This window comes from Canis aureus, chromosome 6, assembly GCF_053574225.1.
Source record: "Canis aureus isolate CA01 chromosome 6, VMU_Caureus_v.1.0, whole genome shotgun sequence".
Classification (NCBI taxonomy): Eukaryota; Metazoa; Chordata; class Mammalia; order Carnivora; family Canidae; genus Canis; species Canis aureus.
Window position 1 is genome coordinate 44,414,674 of NC_135616.1, and position 22,036 is coordinate 44,436,709.

At 44.8% G+C, this 22,036-nt stretch overlaps 1 protein-coding gene across 7 annotated transcripts in view; it reads left to right on the plus strand.

The window, feature by feature from the left end:
• SMYD3 (SET and MYND domain containing 3) overlaps window positions 1-22,036 on the plus strand; it is a 792,487-nt gene that overhangs the window by 553,777 nt on the left and 216,674 nt on the right. For all 7 annotated transcript variants that reach the window (XM_077901368.1, XM_077901367.1, XM_077901370.1 and 4 more), the window contains one exon: window positions 21,261-21,348. In XM_077901368.1, the coding sequence (XP_077757494.1) occupies window positions 21,261-21,348 (88 nt within the window). The remainder of the gene's footprint in view (window positions 1-21,260; window positions 21,349-22,036) is intronic.

Sequence of the window (22,036 nt, forward strand, 5' to 3'; positions counted from 1 at the left end):
TGGCAGTTATCTTAATGTTAGCCTGTTCGAAGTGCAGTGGGAATGGAAAAGAAAAAAACATCTCCCTGGTCCATCAGGGAAGACTTCACAGAGCAGGGGGCGTTGACCTCAGATGTAATGGCTGTGCAGGACTTTTCAGTGCATTAGGTTCAGGGGACACACGACCCCATGAAATGTCCCGGAGGTCTGGAGAGTACAACGTATTAGAGAACTGCACATGGCAAGGCTAGTGATCCAGGGAGAGGGGCAGGGTATGCCAGGCAGAGTTTGCATTTCCGTCATGGTGGAGGGCTGGGAAGCCAGGGAAGAACAGTGAGGGTGGGCTTTTGGCCAGGAACAGACAGCTAAGTATATTGACAGATGTAGAGGCAAAAAGTCAGAAACTATTGCACGAGGCAGGAGAATCAAAAATTCTGAAAATAGGCCAGGAAACGAGCATGGTTCTCTCACCATTACACTCCGCAGAAGGGCTTTCTGAGAACTGCTTCTGCCTGTCTCTGATGGCAGCCTTCCTCTTGCCCTCACAACGAATGAGATGTTACTGGGCCCAATTAATACCCGGGGATATGGCAAATGGTTTGTTTCAAATACTCATCTGCTTACAGGCTGTTTCGGGGAGCTTCAATTAAAGATAAGGGTGTTTACCAATTGTGCTGAGTATTAATTGCTGAGAGAGGGTGTGCGGGCTCTGAACTAACTGTACTTCTTGGTAATTAGGATATGGTACTGCTTCATTTGCAGACATCAGCATATCTTCTGCTTTCTTTTCTTTCAACCTTTGCTGCCAAGTCATTTTCAGAGCCTGAGCACTCTGAAAAGTGAAGAGAGATGGGGGCCCCCTCTGTCTCCTGTTTTGATATGTAAATTGGGATCCTGGAATTATTAAAGCATTGATAATGCTTTTCTGTCTATAAAATTAAAATTTGAAGGCTGCAGCTAACCACCCATAAAAACAGCTTCCTTCCCATTTGTTGTTAAACCCCGCCATGCAATAAATTTACTTATCCTTAATTTAGACTCCTCTTGCTTTTTTTCAGAATTTAGTCAATCTTGGCATTTTTTCAATACCTTCTTATGCTAATTTCTTTATTTATTGTGCCTCTTAAAATGGAACACGTAAAGTCGCAGCCAATTAATAAATTATGTTTTCTACAACTGAAATAAAAACATGTTAATTATTTCTAAACAATTAGCCTGCATGCAGCGTGGGGCAGTTCCTCAGTACGATTAATGAACGCAGCCTCAGAAAAAGAGGAAAATTGTCCACCTCTAACATCCGGTCAATGAATATCTACTGTTCACAACTGCACCCTGTTAGGAATAAGGCCCATTAAAATCATGGTAAAAATAGTGAGTGCTACCCTCTTTGATTTCATATTACTGCCTTTTAGCTCAGCAAAAGACCCGAGCAATGTCCACAGGCTTTTTTCTGCAGTTGCATTCACTCTGTCCAACAGCCCCATAACTTAAAAAAGGCTAAAGAGAAGGCCTGGTGTGCACAGAGAAGCAACGTCAAGACTCCTAAGGAAAGGAAGGGAACAGAAACTCTTCAGCCTTTGAGAGAAAAGGAAGGCTCTACGCCCAGGCAGGGTGGCCTCAGGTGCTCAGTCCTTGCTGATCTTGGGGAAACATACTTTAACTGCAGGTTTTTGGATTGGAATTCCTGATCTTCTGAACATTTGTTTGTTTGTTTGTTTGTTTGTTTGTTTGTTTGTTTGTTTTTTAAAGACATGGTAGCATTTTCTCCATGTGCGTCTTCTAAAGAACAGTCTTTCCCATTTGTCTGATCTTTCAAATTTCCCTAGGAGCTTTCCAGTCATCAAGTTCCGGAATCCTTTGACTTGGATAAATCCCTGGATAAGTTAGATATTTGGGGATTGCTATATTTTATTAAAACATACATTTTTGGGGTGCCTGGCTGTCTCAGTCAGTAGAACATGTGACTCTTGATCTCAGAATTGTAAGTTTGAGCCCCATGTCAGGTATAGAGATTACTTAAAAATAAAAATCTTAAAAAAATAAATAAAAATAAGAATCACACATTTTGCCACCCAAAAAAAAAAAAAAAGAATTAGTTTTTTGTTTTTTTTTTTTTTTTAAACTGCCCACTCTGAGCTTGGGCCATTTTCACCTTTACCTGCATATTCCCATGACAGACAACCAGCAGGTATTTGCTGAGTACCTGCTATCACTCAAAGACCTAAACAAAGACCCTATTGGAGCACCTGGTGGGCTCAGGAGCAAGAGCACACAGGCAGGAACAGTGAGGGGAGAAGCAGAAGCAGAGAATCTGCAGCAGACTCCCCGCTGAGCGCAGAGTGGGTCGTGGGGCTCCATCTCACAACCCAGAGATCGCAACCTGAGCTGAAATCAAGAGTTGGACACTCAGCCGACTGAGACACCCAGGTGCCCCAGTTCTGTTCTGGTTTTTAAGCAAGAGAGGGGAAGCAAAGAGAGAAGTGAGGGAAGAGTTTAAAAATGGAAGAAAGGTGGTGGACTAGCCTCTTCTTTGCCCCCAAATCAGTGGAAAGGAGCAAAATCATTACAGGGTGTCTTGGGCTTCAGACTTTCCTTTCAGGGTTTTCAAGGCTTACATAAGACACTCCTGTCAGGTTTATTTAGAGTGTGCCCCTCAATCTTGGTCCTGGGAGCCTACTTGAGATGTTATCTGGATTTTTTCCGAGGAAATCTAATACCACTATGTCGTTCGGGACAAAATAAACTGTTTTTATAATGCTGTTGGTTTAGTATCAAGTTACCAAGGGTACAGTCGGTAGAGAGCAGACAGATTTTTAATATTAATAGCAGAGCTTCAAGGATTGTTTATACCCTTTCTGCATTTGTCATTTCAGACCCTAAAGATTGAACAGACAAGTTTAAATGTAAAATCACTAATATTGTCAATTATGGGCAATTACTGGATATCAGCTCAGTTTCTTTCTCTGACAATCATGGTGCTGCTGTATTAACGATTAGAGAAGCACAGCCTACCCTTTCTGTAAAGTATGCATTCCTGAAAGCAGTTTGCCTACATAAGTCCCTTTATTAATTGAGCTTTTCATGCTACCATAAGCACATCTCAATAATTTTTACCCATGAAAATTACTACTCCTGCCATCCAGCCTTTCAATTAAGTACACTTTGCTATGAGATGTATCATTTGGATTTTTATTAATTTAAACATTTTGTGTCAACAGAAGGTAGATCATTATTAACTGGTGCAATGTGGTGTCTCACAAAATACATACATGTCATAGAAAAGTAATTAACTTCCTCATTCCATTGCCGAACAGATGTATAACTGAATAAGAACTGGGACCCAGGGGTACCCAAGTACACTTATTTATTTATTTAAAGTCCTTAAGTTGTTGACTCAGACACTTTATGGCGATTTTCCAAACTTGGTTCTCTTTTTCATTGCCACATCACCCCCTCCCCGACTTACGGTTGAAAATGGGTTTAGAACCATCACCCAAAATTATAAATTCATTTTTGCCTTATTGTGGTAACTTCAAGCTCTGGATGTGCTCCCTTTCAGATGAAAGAAAAGGTTTGATGGCTTAGAGTTAAGAATATAGAAGCTACCCAGGGAATTTTGTTGTCGACAGCCCTGGGCAGACAGGGGTAGCAGCAGGGTCTGGGTTAGTAGACCAAACCAGTGTTGGCTGACCTGCACGCCAGCCCAAATGAGGTAAGTCAAGACCTCATAATGGACACCAGACCATTGTCTCTCTTTTTCTCCTTCCAGCAACAGCTGTAATTCCACAGGCCTGTCTTCAAACCATTCTCTCCTGTCTGGGCTGCTGCAAGCACATCCTAAGTGGTCTGTTTCTACCCTGATACTCTGGAGCTTCATTTTTGCACAGAAGCCAGAAGGGTGTTTCCAGGAGGAACCTTGTCCACAGTGTCCCACTCACTTGTAAGAGGAGATCCAGCTTCACCAACCAGGCTGACGGGCCCTGTGTGGCCTGGCTCCTGCTCACCTTCCCAGCCTTGGTTCAGTCTCGTGGTTGGGACAGGCCAAGCTCTTACCTGCCCTGGGGTCCTTGCACTTGGCTTCCCTCGCCTGGAACAGTCTTCTTGTAGCTTTGTGCCTCTCAGCTCTTTATCACATCCTTGGAGAGACATCCTTGACCACCTTTTAGAAAGCAAGTGTCTTTCTTTGTTGAATTCTCTTCCCTCCTTGTCTCCATTCCAGCTCAAACACACAGTGCTTCCATAATGATGACACTGCTTCATGAATCTGTGTTGTGTAAGTGGATAGTTAGAGAAATACTGCTTTTGCCCAGCCTCCAGTTAAGCTCTATAGGATGTATAGCTACCAAGTAACTGTATTACTTGAAGCTTGAAAATGACTTTTGTCCAGAAGCAATTTTGTAATAGTTCCAAGAGTGGGCCATCAGGAAGGAATGTTCTTGTCTTCTCCAACTCTTTCCAGGTGCAGACATTACGTACCCCAACCCCTGACACCAAGACTTACAAACCCCCATGTAAACCACCCCGTGCAAAGACAGGATGTATAGTCCCCATTGTCATCTCGGAAGATTCATGCTCCCAGCATTTCTTTCTCTCCAGGAAAGCACACTTTTTCCAGCATTTTTGAGACTAGACTTCAGTTACACGGGCTTGATGGGGTACCTCAATTTGTGAGTTTCCTGATCTGGTCAGGAGCATAAGTATTACTGCCATTCTCTTGTCAGATATCTATGTGTCTCATAGGGGCCCAGAGAGATCACACCAGCCAGAGCAGGACCCTCCTCTCCAGTCTCTTCCAGTTGGGTGTCCCCACTCCATGTGAACATCTTTGTGGAGATCTCAGTACACTCTCTTGGAGTAGACCATTCCCCTCTCCGGCAGCTGCGATCGCAAAGTTAGTCTCATGAACTAAAAACTGCCTCTTTTAACTTACATGAGCCTCTTCCTTCTGTCCCATGGAGTAGTGAAGAATAAATCGGTTCCTTATTCCAGTCTTCTAGTGCTCAAGTGTTTATGGTGGCTTTCAGATTACACAGCCAGGGACTGGAATAGGTCACCCCCACTGTCTAGCTACTTGAACCTGAGGATGTTCTTTCATCTTTATCGGCTGTAGTCTTTTCATCTATAAATGAGGGACTGGAATGGTTTTTACTTTCTATCTCTGTTGAAATGATTCAGTGAGGTAAAACCATTAAAATAATTAGTACAATGACCCTTTAATAAGTGGTGATGGTGCTTACCCTGCAGCAGGCCAGCCCTCTGAAACTTAGCCCCGCCTGTAGAAAAAGGATATGGTTTCCTACCAGGCGGTGGACCCTGATTGAGCTCAGTCTGTCCTGGGATAGGCTGGGTGTTGGGTCAGCCCCAAATTGATACATGATCTCCCACCCAAACCAGACTGCATGTTTCTAAACCACTTGATTGAGATATGACAGGCATGCAAGGAGCTGTACACATTTAATGTATACAACGTGATGAGTTTGAAGGTAAGTACACACCCTGGCCACCATTAGCAAAATCTGTGCTATAAATATATCCATCATATCCAGAAGTTTTCTTCTACTGTCTTTATTACTTTATTTCTTTGTGACCAGAACGCTTAAGATCTTGTCATTAAAAGGTCTTGTAAGCTCTACTTTCTTAGCGAATATTTTTATAAAGATTTTATTTATTTGAGAGAGAGATCATGAGCAGGGGAGAGAGATGGAGAGGGAGAAGCAGGCTCCCTCCTGAACAGGGTTCCCTATGTGGGGCCTGATCCCTGGACCCTGAGATCATGACCTGAGTCAAAGTCACATGTTTACTTGACTGAGCCACCCAGGTGCCCTTTAGTGATTATTTAAGTATACAATACACTGCTGTTAACTGTAGATCTACATAGTCTTTATGAAAAAATGAGCTCATATTGCCGAGATTTGTTCTTGACGCTGCTATGCTGTCTCTAGTGGATACCTTGTATTTTTTTAAGCCACAGCAAGCTTTAGCCAGAGACAGGCAGTTGACTGACTAACAGCTGCCATTATGCAGACTTCCATTTTTGCTGTTTTCTTGGGACTCTCTTTGCTACCACTCAGGGTTTCTACTCTCACTTCCTTTCTACCACTTCTGCACAGAGGAATAATAGTGGTTTCATGACAAAGTTCTTAGGCTATCCTGGGGTATAGTTTATCTGGAATTAAACATGTGGGTTTTGCTAAAATACTGTGCTCGACTCTGTCCTATTTTTGAATAATTTGGGGAGAAGGGAAAGGGGAAAAAAAACCACTAAGAATCAAGTGTGTCTCTGTTCTTTCTGTTATCTGTTGATCATTCACCACTTCCCCCAAGCAGTAAATGCATCTCTTCCGTGCTTGCTTCCTTGCTTAGGGAGCACTGGAATATATTTCCTAAGCCTCCTCACACTATTCTGAGAGATTACTGCTTCTCTTTTGTGAATGTCCTTTGTGCTGTCTGCTCTTGGCCTCACCTTCTGTGACTGGACAGCTCATGTGTTTCACAGTCACTGTGAGCTGGCTACTGTGCTGAGAACTTTATACACACTCTCCCATTTGGTCCCAATACCAGCCCTATGAGCTAGGTCCTCTAGTCTTGCCTCCTGCCGGGAAGGCTTAACAGCTATTTACCATCAGTGTTCTCAGATCTTGTTCTTCCACCCTTGCCGAAACTCAAAATGGATTGATGATGACTGTGCCCTCCTTATCAAAACTGCAGCTGCTCTGTTACAAAATCAAAACAAAAAATGCATTAGAAGCAGGAGCAGAGAGATGGACAAGCAGTTCTAAAATCTGTCATTGGCGTCATGGGACCAACAAACGAAGGCAGGCTTCTGGGAGGTTAAACAAACATGTGCTGGTTTCCTAGGCTGAATTGTAGTTGGAGAAAAGAAAGGTGATTTGCTCCTTGGCCCGGTTTCCCCCGCTTCTCTGGCCAACCCCACGTTTGCTTCAGCTCCCTCTTTTCCGCCCTCCCTGCACCCCTGTTGCCCAACCAGGGATGAACTCAGCAGGGTACTCCTGCTGCTCTGGCTCCTTAATGTGGGTCAATGCCCCCTGAGAATCGCAGGTCCCTTAGGAGGGGCTGTATTGAGCCTTCCCCTCAGCTGGCCTGCCACCATGCTGAGTTGTCCTGCACATCCTCAGGTGGCCCCCATATTCTTCCCCTCCGGCATATCCAGCTTTCACTGCTGCTGCACCTTCCTGATTTTGGTAGGTACAGAAATAATAAGCCCGGCAGGCATATTGTCCTTCAACTTCTTGCCCCAACACCTCCACGCACAGCAGCACCTGCACGCATCCATGTCAACCTACTACAGAGCAGATGCACCCGCTTGCTGGAGCCCAGTGTCTGCGGCCAGTAGGGCCCCTAACCCCAGCCTGCCGCTTGGGGCCCAGCTTCTCCAGCCACGATTGGCCTCTCCCTCTGTGCAGGCTCCTTTCCTGTGGCACAAACACACTCTCTCCTGTTACTAAAAACAGCTGGTTTTGCTTCCACCCACTGTTTCCTTCGATTCATGAAAACCCTTGAAAGAGTTTTCTGTGCATGTAACGTCTCCGTATTCTCTCTTCTCGTCACTGCCACTGCTGACAGCTTCCCATCTTTGCCTCTGAGACTGTCTCCCTCTGATGCCAGTGAGCCCCAATGCCAGGTCTGATGGCTTCCCTAAGGCCCTCCCCCAATGGGCCCTCTGTTCAGTACCTGCCATGGATCCCTTGTACCCTCCCTCTTGGGGTGCCCCCACCATAGCTTCTGTGCCCTCCTCTCATCCAGCTGAGCTCCTCGGCTGATGGCACTCTCTTGGGGTGAGTGATGCTCTGTATCCTACGTCTTCAGGTTCCGCCTCTCATCACTGACTTCGGAGTCTGCTTCTCACCCTTGCTCATATTCTGGCTCTGTTTCTTATTTCCTGCTCACTACAGGGCAGCACAACCAGGGATGCAGGCACCTCATCGTCAGGTTCCAGGAGTGTACACCCTGATCTCCCTGCAGCCCTCGTCATGCCCTCAGTCACGGAGCCCAGTGCTTAGCAGGTGTGTCCTCTGCAGGCCACTCCATCTGGAGCCATCACCAATTCTACCTGAGATCCTTCCATGTCTCTGCTGCTCACACAGAATCAAGTTTGCCCTTTCTTGGGGCCTCTGCCCTGCCCTTCAACCTCATCTCCAGACCCGTGCTTTCCTCCCTGTCCCTCTATGATTGGTCTGACCCAGCATTTTGTTTTTAGGTCTGGGGGCATTCTGATGTAGGCCCCCATTGGGCACCCCCCCACTCAAAGTGTTTAACTCCAGACATCAGTAGCTGCAAACCCAGTAGGGCCGTAGAGGACTGAGGTGCACCACCCACCTTTCGCATCACCACCCTGCCCCACTTGTCTCCTCCCCCTGCCATCTTATGACCCACTCTCCTCCTGCTCTTCGACTCTTGGCTATATTCCGGAGCCTTTCTGATGGAACTCGTGCATCGCCCTCCTGGGGACACTTCGCTGAGCCCTAGCTGGGTAAAGGATGCTGCCCTGTGCTCCCAGAGCCCCGGGGCTCTTCTTTTGTCACATGCAACATCCAGACTGACATGTGTATGTGGCTCTTTCACCCACTGGACCATAAGCACATCGAGGCCAGGCCGCATCTCATCTGCATCTTTGCAGTTCCGATACCTAGTCCTGGCACGTATGTGGGATATGTTATCTCATATTGGACTAAAGACAGTCTCAATGTATTACCACTAGTGTCCTGAACTCGATCGCCTTTTGTGTCTTATGGGAATAAACGAATACAAGCAAATGCAGAGAGCATGGGAGATGCAATTGTAGATTGAAGAGACGGGGGAAAAGCCTGAACCGTCAAGTACTTGTGGCAGATCTCCACGATGTTGACACAAAAAGTGACAGTGTAATAACAGAGATTAGAGGTGGTGGGGGAGGCAGCACACAATGGGCTGCTGGTCCTTGTTCCTGACTGTGCATCAGAATAACGTGGCAAGCTTGTGAAAGACACAGATACCTGCCCACCCCCCCACCCCAAACTGACAGCTGCTGCTGTCAGTTTGCCTCTGTGGGATCTGGGCCCCTGTGTTCTTGAGCGTTCTCCAGGTGATTGTAAAATAGACCCACTGCATCACACCCTAACAGCCAGGAAAAGAACCAAAGCTACAGGAATTAACAGGTCTGAGTTTAGAGGGAAGTCAGAGCCCGCAGTATCCCATAGAGCATGGAGGGACATTCCCGCTGAGGATGGGGCGACATGTGGGTATGTTCTTGGCAGTATGGGCAGCAGGTCAGCACACTCTAGCACCCTAGAGCAAATTAAAGCCTCTGAGCTATACAAAAAAAAAGCTACAGCTTTTAGTTCAGCTTAGGTCCGCTCCCACTTGGTGACAAAAAAAACAGGTTTCCCCCTACATTAAACTCTCTGAATGAAGTTTTATCTACTCTTGCATGGAACAGGAGGGCTTTTCATACTTGGTTACTTCCAGAAAAGAAATCCCTGCCTATTCTAATTGATGATAAGCATTTGCTCCTGTTAGAATCTTACTCTCACAGAATCTAGAAGGTTAAACAGAAATGTTAAAGGAAGAGGTGCCTGGGTGGTTCAGTGGGTGAAGCATCCACCTTTGGCTCAGGTCATGATCTCAGAGTCCTGGGATGGGGCTCCCTGCTCAGCGAGGAGTCCACTTCTCCCTCTCCCTCTGCCCCTCCCCCTGCTTGTGCACACTCTCTTTCTCTCTCAACTAAATAAAATCCTTTTTAAAAATGTTAAAGGAAAACAGCTGGGTTATATACTTTTGACCCACAAAGTATGACTCAGAAAGAAAATAAAACTTGATTAAGAGCTAATGATTTCATAAACTCTCCGTGGCTGGCATCATAGCATTCCCTGGGGCAAGGGGTATGAGAAGAGAGAGCCTCGTATACCCAGAATGCTGTTTTGGACATTGAGATTAGATAAGGACCTTATCAAGCATCAATACGCAGATTATATCTATACCTATACTGTCTGGAGCAGATTTGAGATCCAGCCTGCCAGGACCTCATGAAAGGTGCCTGTGACTCAGGCGGCTCAGTGAGCAGCTCCTCAGGATCAGGGATATGTGGGGTATATACTAGAGCATATATTTCCACGTCTCCCTGTGATTCCCAGCTGCCTTCTGCAAAATCATGGGCCCTTCTCTGTACCTCTTTCTCTTCCTGTGCAGTGGGGGCATCTCGGATCGGCATCTGGTAATGTTTATGAAGCTCCACTAGACTTTTGTCTGGAAGGCCTGTGAACAGTAATGCATGCCTGGTTTAAGAGATGGTTACAAGAGAATGGAGGTGAGGGCAGGGTGCCAAACATGGCCAGTGCTTTTATCTTTGACATTATAAAGAGGTCCCCTGGCCAAGGGCCAGATTGGAGTTTACTGGAATATAAAATGCAGACATGTGCTTTCTGTTGGTGAGGCGCCAGCATGAAAGCTCCCCATGTATTCAGCCAGCATTTCGTTTCCATTGGATGCAGAATTGCCAGGAAAAGCATCTGAGTCCCGGTAATTTTGTGCAGGGTCTCTGATAGGCGTGAGGTGGGGCAGAAAAAGAGCTGAACCATGGAATCTGGTCATGTCCTTTCTTCTCCCCCCAGCACCCCTAGACCTCAGGAGGAGTGCTTTCCCTGCCAGGCCCTCAGCCCATGAGTGATTGCCCTCTGCAGTGACCCACCCCCGAGCTTCCAGGAACAGAACTCTGCACGGACTGATTCACAACTGCAGAAGTATTTTGAATGATTGGAAGTACACTGGCTTTTCTCCACTGAGAGACAAATGCAATTCTGAGCTCTTTCCTTTTGAAAACACAACTGAGATACTACAGATAGTTCTTCCCCTCAAACTGGACCATACTTCTTTTGAACTTTATGCTTGTTTGATATGTGGTCTGATGATTTCAGAGCTGCCTTACAAGGTGATAGTACAAACCAGCGAATTTGTGCAAGCCAGCTCTGAAGAGTAGAGGAGTCTATTGGAAATCACATTAACTGATGTTAAAGACATTAAATACTTTCCTTTGGTTACCCTTATGATCGCCTTCTAAAACAGCATAGACAGACCTGTGTCCAGGACTTATTATCTGAAATCATTAGTGTGGACCCCAACTAAACCACTTCCTTGGTTTGGGACCACAGATCAAATAATCTGATGTGCTCACTTTAGCAGATCAGCAAACACCATGTTCTGTGTGAGTTTGGAATGTTGCCCACTATAATCAGCATACATGCAAATGTTGGAGGGAACATGGAAATTAAATAATCATTGTCCGATCCTCGGGTTGGCAGGGAGCACTACTGGGTGAGGTGTGGCCATGGTTCGGCCCTCTGTGTACTCCCCGTGCTCTGACTACAGCATTTCCTGCCTGAAAAACCTCAGCTTAAGACGGAATGAAGGAAAAAAGAGGGAGAATGAAGGTATTTGCAATTTGTCGCACAAACACAAATTCCAAAGTGTCTCCTCTTCCAAATTTCAGGTCTCTCCTCAGGCACATCAGACACCGGATATACGTAGGTGACTAATGAAGTGGAATGATTAGTTTCTGTCTCCATGGTAACAGTTATCAGGTGCTCACCTGGGGAGGCTGAGCCAGGATGAGCCAGGAGATGTTGTCAGCCTTGAGTTTCCTGGCGGCCAGCGGCAAAGCCAGGATTGGGGGGCTTCAGCCTCCTGATTTCCATTATCCTGGTGCTGCCTGTCACACGCTCCTATATGCCAGGAGCACCAAGCCCAAATCATGCTGTTGTTCATCCTATTTTCAAATGTCTCTGGAGAAACCATGTCCAGGTTAGCCTAACCTTTGGGAATCTGTTCTGCTGCAGTGGAAAGCGTTTTCCTGTTTGCAGCTGTCCCCGAACAAGGAAATATAAGGGATGGAGGCATGGCAGATTGGAGGCGATGAGAGCTATGGCTCCCGTCTCTGTTAAATCAAAACCCACCCAGGGGTGCTTGGGTGGCTCAATCAGCTGAGCGGCCACCTCTTGGTTTGGGCTCTGGTCATGATCTCACAGTCATGGGATCCAGCCCAGAGGCTGGTTCTGCACTTGACTCAGCGTCAATTGATTGAGATTCTCTGCTTGAGATTCTCTCTTGAGATTCTCTCTCCCACTGCCCTTCCCCCCCCCACCCCCTCCTGCTCTCTCAAGTGAATATATAAAATCTTATATAAAATCTTAATAAAAAAATAAAAAGAACAAATCTTAAAAAAAAGCCAGCCCTGAAATTTGAGGGTACGTTTTATCTTAACTACTGTTGCTATTAGAATAATTTTTCCTGTAAAATCAAGGCACTTTTTTCCCCTTTGCCTCAAACCTCCTACCTTGTAGTGCTTACCTGAGGCTGGCAGGCCCCTCCCCTATCAGGAATTTGCAGGTCTACAGCCATCCATTTGATCATCTCTGTACAAATGTGAAAAGATTTTGCTTAAATGTGCTTTTGCAAGCTGAGCCTATAACCTGCTTCATGTAATCCCTATTATGTCCTCTGAGGACCACATCTTTCCAGTTGGGAGGAGGGTGCAAGGAAGTGTCTCCTTCCTAAATGTCTTTGTGTAATGTTTAACTGCCAGTATAGGTCAGTGCTAGTTTTCCACAAAATGTTGCACTAAAGGCAGATTTTCAGCAAACACCACTGACACAGGTGGGCTCGCAGATTGTCCCACGTTTGTGAATATCAACTATTTTTTAATTTCCCCTCAGTTGATCTGATTTTATAAGCAAGGGAGCTTATATCTCTGAGAATGAGTTTTAGTCCCTGGGATAAGAAAACCCAGAACAGACAGAGGGCAGTTGTTGACATGGCAGCTGGAAAAGGCTGTTAGTGGTTCTAGATGTTTTAACTTCACTGTCGCAAGGCTGTTGTCACTCCTAGAAGTGGTGAAGGGGACATTCCCTTTCTGGCAGTTCTGGGTACCTGGAGATTTGACCTTGAACCTGAAATTGGTTTCACTGTGTGGTCGGTCTTGCGGAAATCTGTGGCTGCAATTGAGTCCCGTTTCCATCCAGGAAACAAAGTTAAAAGGGTGCTAGCTGCTGCTGCCAGCTATGGGGGAAACATGAAGGGAAATGAGAGTTCAGTGGAACTTCTCTGCAAGAGGCTCGGGTGTCCTGCGAAACCCCCTCAACACTGACATTTATGTGGGCTGGGCTTAGTGTCCTCTGTTGCCCAGATGCTCCTCAGGATCCAAGGCAGTGGTGGGACCCACTGATTGGAGAAGGCTGGCCAGCATGACAAGAGGACACTTGCCCTGGGCTCAGCCAGCACAGGGGGAGGGTGTGAAGGGCTGGTGGCTGGGGCTCCCGGCTCTGGTGAGGACACTGGGTTTCGAACTCTGTTGCATCCTGCCTGTAGACACAGATCTCACCGTTCTATGAAGTAAATGAAGAAAATAACCTTTGTTAGGCAATTTTATTTCTGGGGACTGCTAACAGCACCTGGATGACATCCTGTGCACCTGTATCAGCTTATTCCCATTGCCATAACCATCATGGAATTCAGTGGGAATGCACAGAGCATTGTGCCTATGGAAGTCAGAGGCCGTTTGGCCCACTCTTGGTAGATGGGGGACGCTTATGTGGATGACTCAGTTAAGCAAGAAGCTTCCAGGGAGAGGGAACAAACGGAACATGCAGCGATGTGAGGGCGCGGAAGAATTGGTTCTTGATTAGTATCCTCTGTTATATTAAGATCATTCTTGGGGCGCCTGAGTGGCTCAGTTTGTTGAGCATCCAACCAAATGCTCATGATCTCATGGTCCTGGAATCGAACCCTGTGTCCAGCTCCACACTTAGTGGGGAGTCTGCTTGTCTCCCTCTCCTCTCCCTGCTCCTCCTCCTGCTTGTACTCTCTTTCCCTCTCTTAAAAAAAATAAATCTTTTATTAAAAAAAAAAAAAAGAAGACTGTTCTTCTCTCTCCCACCAAACAAAGCAGACTCCAGTCAGACCCCCAGGGACACTCACCTGCTAGGATGGGAATTAAAAAGTCAGACCAGGGTGCCATTTGTCACATTAGTGCTTCTAGAGGGTGCAAAAGGAAGGGATAGAAGATACTTGGAGGGGATCCCTGGGTGGCGCAGCAGTTTGGCGCCTGCCTTTGGCCCAGGGCGCGATCCTGGGGATCCGGGATCGAGTCCCAATTCGGGCTCCCGGTGCATGGAGCCTGCTTCTCCCTCTCTCTCTCTCACTGTGTGCCTATCATAAATAAATAAAAATTAAAAAAAAAAGAAGATACTCGGAGAATTATTAGTGCTGAAGAAGCTTAGTTAGCTCTAGGAAGGAGAACCATCTTGCTGAGGTCACGCAGCTCTGGAGTAGGGACTCAGATCTACAGTTCATGACTCTAAAACTAATGTTCCTCTTACTAAGTTCTAATTATTGTGTACAGTTGCTTGTTAATTGCTAATTAGAACATGCAGCACACTGAACATGCTTCAAGTGGTGAACATTCCTTCCTTTACTTTCTTTCCTGAACCCATAATGCCCATTGACTGGTTTGCGCTTGATGGAAGAGTGGATGCTCTATTTTTAACCACTATTTTTCCACTTTATGAAAGAGCCACTTTCCCCCTCAAGTTAAATCTGAATTGCTTTCAGTTGTTTTTGCCAAAGGAGGAATTGGTTCCAGCAGAGATGTTTCCTATGAATCATAAAGGTTTTGAGTGATGTCGTATATTAATCTGTTTAGTCCCCAGTACATCCTCCACAGACCAGGACACTGCAGTGCTTATTCCCCTCCTGATTTTGAATCTCTCTCTTAAGTGCAGACACTGTATTTGAACCTCACTCTACTTTAAAAACAAAACACGAAAAACCTCATCTTCTTTTGAGACTCTAGAATTATTGAATTACTGGAAAAGTTTCTAAGTATCCAGTAATTTTATTTCGCATCCTATTCTCCTCTCCATCCAATCCAATCTAATTAGACGTTGCAGGAGGATTGGATAACAGGAAGTACTGGAAAGCAGATTGCCTTTCTCCGTTTTCTTTTAATATGAACCATCTGAAATTAGCTCAGTGCAGGAGTTTCAGCATCAGCACTCATGAGCCGAGTGAACACATCTGTTGAAGTGTTTCAGAGACAAAGGAGATCCGGACAGCTGCATATGAGGTTTAAGCCTGGTAGAGCCCATGGTCTTTCCCAAGGGTAGACAGCCTTGCTGGGTCCGAACCTTATCCTGTTAAACTCAGATTTCTCATCCACCACCGGCACCTGACAGGTATGCTTCCCCCTCTGAAACTCAGTGGAAGCGCTTGGCCGGTTCAACGTGATTGTGTTGAGTGGCACCCTTTGATGTCATGGTGAGATTATCTCCGATCATCTGGCACCTAATTTTTTTTACAGCTAAGGGAAGGCCAAAAGGGTATTGATTTAGCAGCTGTGTCAGGGAACCTAAGTGGCCTCACTGATCCACCCAGGGTCAGATGAGGACAGAGACCTCTTGGCCAACAGAGCAACAGGAGGCTCAGGATGATGTTAGGGGTGGAAGCCAGGAGAGTCAACCCAGTGCCCCCCAAAACTGCTGTGATGCTGTTGTCAGAGAGCAGGGGTCCTGAGCTAGTATGGGATTTCTGATGATAGGGGGAAGAGTTCACATTTATGTTCTAGACCCCTTCCTGGGCATTTAGGCAATATGGGCAGCTACAGAGGAAACAGCCTTTTCCCACATAATCGTGATATAGAAGTAGTAGAAACAAGTCGAGCTACAAGTATTTTGTGACACAAACAACTTTCTGTTTCCTTGGTTGCGATTCTCTTTCCTATTGTTGTAGAGTCAAGGTGTTTTATTCTTTTAATACTATTACTTGTGGATCGTAGATCACTCCCCTCTCTTCTTTCGTTTGTCACCAAACATGTACCAGATAACTGACCATGCTGGCCCTGGGGATACAGAGATGATCGGATCATGGTCTCTTTAAAAATTCTGAGGCTTGCTGGGGACACAGTAAAGCCAACCATTAAGGACAGCTTGGTGCTAAGAGAGGTCTGCAGAGTGGCTGCAGTGGCTCAGGAAGGCAGAATGAGACAAGATGACCTGTTGGAGGACATTCAAGGCCGGTCCTAAAGGGACAAATGGGAAGAAGACCAAAAAAGTGAATAGACCCAAGGGAAGAGCAGAACCTGCAGTCCAGCTCCTCCTAGAATCCAAGGGGAAGGATTCTAGTTGGAAGATTAGGTGCAGGGGCTGTAAAATGGAGCCTGGGGTTTGCCAGATTTGGGGTATGCTCTGAGAGGACAGAATGGGGGTAAGAAGGAACCAAGTATCAAGGGAACTGACTCTTGAATTGTGGGGAATGATTTGCACCTGGCCCCTGGGCCAGTGGGGTGGGGAGGCTGTGAGTAGAGGAACTTAAGAGGTCAGAGAGAGAGAGAGAGAAGGGAGCAACTCCAGAGACTCGTTCTTACTAAATCCTGAGAGCAGCTGACATAGCTCTGCCTCAAATGGACAGCTGCCATGTTTTTACTGTTTAAAACGAAGCCAAGCTCCTTAAGGACTTTTATCAAGCTATGCAAGAGAGTAGTCACCAGAGGCAGAGCTAACCTGGCTCTGCACTACTTCTGCCTCTAGAATGGTCACGCGGAAGGAATGGTGGAGGTCACCTAGACCAGTTGCTGTTTTTCCTGGCGAGGGGGCTGTGGGACAGGAAAAGGAAGGCTTGCCTTGGACATATACAGCTGGTCGGGGCAGGGGTGCTATTGGTGCTGGAACTGACAGGTCCTTACTTCTCTTCATCATTTCCCAGAGTGAACTTCCTCAGAAAGCACAATCCTTATGCCTGTAGTCTGAATTATTTTTTCTACAAAATAATTTTTGTAGAAAAACTCAACAATACACATTTGATTTTTAAAAAGAATATATGTATATATGCGTGCATAAAATTAATGTTTTCATTCATTGAATGTTTCCACCTGTTGGAAACGAATTTCAGGACTCACCCATTCAAGCCCCAGGCTCATAGTAGAGCTAAAGTTCAAAAAGGATTTTTTTTCACTAAATAACTTAGTTGTGAATGATAGCAAGTATCTTTGTTATGTTTAGATAAGAAATAATGAAATAAGGTTGTAAATTTACCTATTTTATACCTTCAGGGACTGTAGAAAAGAACACACTAATTTACTCTTACATTTGCATATTGAGAAAGTAGATTTAACTTATGCTTCCCTAAGTCATTTCTCTGTTTATGTACGTATGTCCTATGTATGTAGGTATACATATGTATGTAAGAACATACACAATCGAACGTGTCCCTACCTGGTGTGGGGAGAGGGAGACAGACCCCACTGTGGGAACAGTCACAGAAGAAGTTACAGGATAGAACAAGAAGGTTGGTGGGAGTGAGGTGAGGTGAGCTGAGAGCCCAAGGGTGTAGTGAATAGTACACTCTCATCATAGTGAAACACTCCAGGGAGTTGATGGGTAGCTGATAATGAATATAGTTTGTCTTGCTCCAATATAGAGTGCTCTCAGAGCTATTATTTTTGGAGGTTTGGAAGCAATTTCAAGGCTTGACTGCTCCTCCGTTAAGTAGCAAAGTCTTAGGCCCAACCCAAAGAACAGCCAGTCAGATTATTGTGGGGGTTTAGTTGTGAGCATAATTCCCATATGAAATTATTCTGTCTTCCTCTGGTCTCACCCTGCTTGGTGGAAGAGGACCAGATCCACTGTGGGATCCATATTAAAGGATTTACTGCCTTTTTTCCAAGTGCTGGTATTAGGAAGATCCTAGGAACCATGATTTGAAGATATTTTGGAGTTACTATCTCACAGACCTATTTCACCTTTTAAGCAAGCCTAGGAGAAGAACAAATCCAGATGAAACATAAAGGTAGCACAAAGAGCTTGAGCCATGAAGCCAGCAGACTTGGATTTGAATCTTACCTCTGGCAGTGAGGGACAGAGGACATTGCAGCAGTTACTTAAGCATTAGAGCTATCTTGTGCCTCATTTGTAGATTAGAGGTATGGATGCCCTACAAGGACGTTGTGGGGAATAATGGAAATACATACAAGAGATATCCAGATCATGACCAAACAGATGTCAACTTTCATCTTCCAGATCCATCCTCCAGATGTTTAACTGGGTGTTTGTTATGTACAGTGAGCTGTGCCAGGTATTTGGGAGGGACAGGATCAAAGAAGAAGAGAACCTATATTTAGCTCTAAAATGGAGAAGATTTGACCTGCACACAAACTACAACTGAGGATCTCTTTCCATACCTGCCTCCTTGCTATTTCCGGAACATTGGGCAAGCTCCTGGCTCTGCACTGGGGCACTCACTGTCCCTTCTCCCTGGAATTCTTATCTCCCACTGCTTTACCACTCTCAGATCTTCAGGCTTTCCCTGATCACCCTGCCTAAAGTGGAACTCCCTGCAGCCAGTACTCCCCATCCACCTTCCCTGCTTGCTTGTTTTTCCCTCCAATAAATATGTATTTTACATGTGCATGTTCTCTGTCATACCATGCTCCTCCTGCCTCTTCGGTGTAAACACTATGATTCCTTTACTGCTCTATTCTCAGTGCCTGGAACATTGCACTAGGTGGGTACTTGGTAAGTGCTGATGGAATAGATGAATGATCAGGTGACTTCATTTTACCCACAGGGAGGGGCATGTGCCAAGGTCCAGTGGCCAGAAGAACAGCAGGCGTGTGAGAGACTGTAGTAGTTTTCTATTGCTGCTGTAACAGATGATCACAAACTCAGTGGCTTAAATCTGGCAAACAACACAGATTTATTATCTTAGAGTTCTGAAGATCAGAAGCCTGACACAGGTCTCACTGGGCAAAAATGAAGGTCTTGGCAGGGCTACCTTCCTTTGTAAAGTCTCCAGGGTGGGGATTTGTTTCCTTGACTTTGCTGGCTTTTGGAAGCCTCCTGCACTCCTTGGGTCTTTGGTTCCCTTCTTCTGTCTTCTAAGTCAACAGGGAAGTTGGGTCTTCATGTCACATCACTGACCTCTTCTCCTGTCTCTTTCTGACACCCTGAAAGACCTTTGTGATTACACTGGGCCCACCTGGGAAATCCAGGACACTCTGCCTATTTTTGGGTCAGCGACTAGCAGCCTTCATCCCGTTGGCAATTTAATTTCCCTTTGCTGTGTACCCAAACATATGTACAGGGTCTGGGGACCAGGACGTGGACATCTGTGGGGCTCTGTTATTCTGCCTCCTGTAGATTCTAACAAGTGAGACAATTTACCTAGAGCCTAAGGCTTGAGCCTGTGGTAGTGAAATGTAAAACAGGAATATTTCATCCTTAAACAGCCATCATTGTCAAGATTTAACATACGGGCTTTATCTCGGAGGCACTAGGAAGTTGCTTTGGAGTAAGGTGAGAGAACTGAGGCTTTAGGAGATGAATATGGACTTAGGGCAGGTATTTAGAAGGAGATTTATGTTTACCTTTTTAAAAGCAATTAACTTTCATTGCCTTGTCCTATGTACAGAAAGCTAGGTTCTTATTTAGAATTTCCCCCAAAAAAAGTAGGGTGCTTTAAAAACCACCCTGTGATATTATTCATGTGCACAACATGTATACTTAAAGATCCATGAATCCCTGCTACACAGACATACTCACGCATGTACATTTCCTCTTCTGCACACCCAAAGCCTCACGTTCTTCTTGAGAGCTCTTTTCTCTGGCTCTCCGTGGTCCTCTTTTTTCTCTGCCCCGGCACACCTCAGTGATCTGTAGCTTCCTACCAGTAACACAGGCCGACTCTTGCAGTGATTCTCATAAGGGTCATTGTATAAATGTCCCCTGGTAGGCATGTAAAAACCTCCAGGGAGATCTCTATAGTTTGAAAAAGTCTTCCCTCCCTCACCCTTACCATGATTTGGCCGTAATTTGATATGACTTCCTAGGATGGTTTCTGACACCTACTGAGAATTTAATGAATATTAAACACCTGGTTTTAAATGAATGGTGTCTGATGACCGTATTTTATGCTTCGATTAACTTCTTTAAAGCAGCTCTGTCCAATAGAACTTTTCTGTGACAGAATTGTTCTCTATCTATGCTGCCCAACATGGTGCTCACAGCCACACATGGCTATGGAGCTCTGAAGCTGTGGACATACAGGAAAAATACAGGACCTGCTTGCTAAACCAGGGGAGAAACACTTAATAAATGTAACTCACACTTTTGTTTTGAATTGCTTTTTATTTTTTTTGTTTTTTATTTTTAATTGCTTTTTAAATTGTTGAGTATCTCTTTTTTCTTTTTTTTTTTTTTCAGTTTTTTATAGAAGTCAAAATAAGTTCACATGGGTGTAATTGTACTCTTCTTAGTCTTTCCTAGACTCATTTTGATTGATAACTGCATTTTTTATTAAAGTATCTGTAGGTCTCCAAACAGATGATTCTTTCTCTTGCCCCTCTTCCCCTTCCTGATATATAATCAGCTTTATCGAGATATAATTCACATATACAAAGCAGTCAATTAAAGTATACAAGTATATTCACCAAGTTGTGGAACCATTAGCACAGTGGTTTTTACTATATTTTCATCACCCCAAGAAGAAACATCCTCATGAGCAGTCCTGTTCACTAACTCCCCAGCCCCCTCCTTAGCTGATTAGTAATTGACTTTGTCTCTATGAATTTGCCTATTCTGAACATTTCACATCAGTGGAATCATACAATATATGATTGTGACTGGCTTCTTACACTTAGCATGGTGTTTTTAGGGGTCATCTGTGTTGTAGTAATTCATTTCTTTTTACTGCCAGTAATATTCCATTGGATGGAATATGCTGTATTTTATTTATCCATTCATCAGCTGATGGGCATTTAGGTTGTTTCCACCTTATTTGCTAGCATTATGCTGCTATAAACATTGATGCACAAATTTTTGTATGAACGTATGTTTTCCTTTCTCTTGGGTATATATCTGAGTAGAATTGTTAAATGATGTGGTAACTCTGTATTGAACTTTTTGAGAAACTGCCAGACTTTTTTTCCAAAGTTCTGAAACATTTCACATTGCTACCAGTAATATATGAGTTTCAGGTTTTCCACATCCTCGCCAACACTTGTTATTATCTTTTTGATATCCCTATAGCCAAGCTGGGGGTGTGAAGTGATGTCTCATTATGGTTTTGAATTATATTTCCCTGGTGGCTAATGATGTTGAACATCTTTCTATGTGCTTATTGGCCATTTGTATATCTTCTCTGGAGAAATATCTGTTCAAATCATTTGCCCATTTTTTTCTTTTGCTTATTTTTTAATTGAATAATTTGTCTTCCTTTCTATTCTCTTCATTTGACCTGAACAGGATGCTGATATGCTCACTGGCGATGAGCAAGTATGGAGGCAAGTTCAAGAATCCTTGAAAAAAATTGAAGAACTGAAGGCACATTGGAGTATCCTTTTACCTGTGGATTGAACCATACTATTGGAGTTGCTTCTTTATTGGTTGGAGCTTGGCATTAATGAAGCCAAGTCCATGGTTTGACTTCCATGTGAGCCAGTGAGCTTCATTCTGTTTCATGGTCACAAGCTGATTCCCAAATCCCAGGCAACATTTTGGGTAATGGCTCGGGCAGATCATGGCAGGATCAGCATAAAAACCTCACCACCATTAGATAGTAATCAAAATTCATGGCTAGTAATAAGACAGTAAGTAATAGTCTCTATAGGTACAAGGTAACAAATTTCTGTATTCTGTTCCTCCCATAACCTACTTCTCTAGGAAAGAATAACTTAGAATCCTTAAAATTTAATGCCATTGACTCTCAGGATCTAGAAGCTTCATATTAAATCAACCACGACCACCATGGCAGCAGGAGCTGCTGCACAATAAATTTTCTGGGCATAAATAGTAAGGACCATGAGTGAGTGGGTCAAAATTCAGAGTAAAGAGAGAGCCCTTTTGCTGGTGGTCATCTGGCACATCATCTGGATATCACTGAACAACACTGGTAGTGTACTGGGTGAGAGGCAGCCCGAATCAAGGATGGGATTTGAATGAGCATAGGCTGAACGGGAGGTTGCTTCCAGTAGGGGAGTTCACTTGAGCAAAAACATGACAGAGGGAAACCCTGCGGTAAG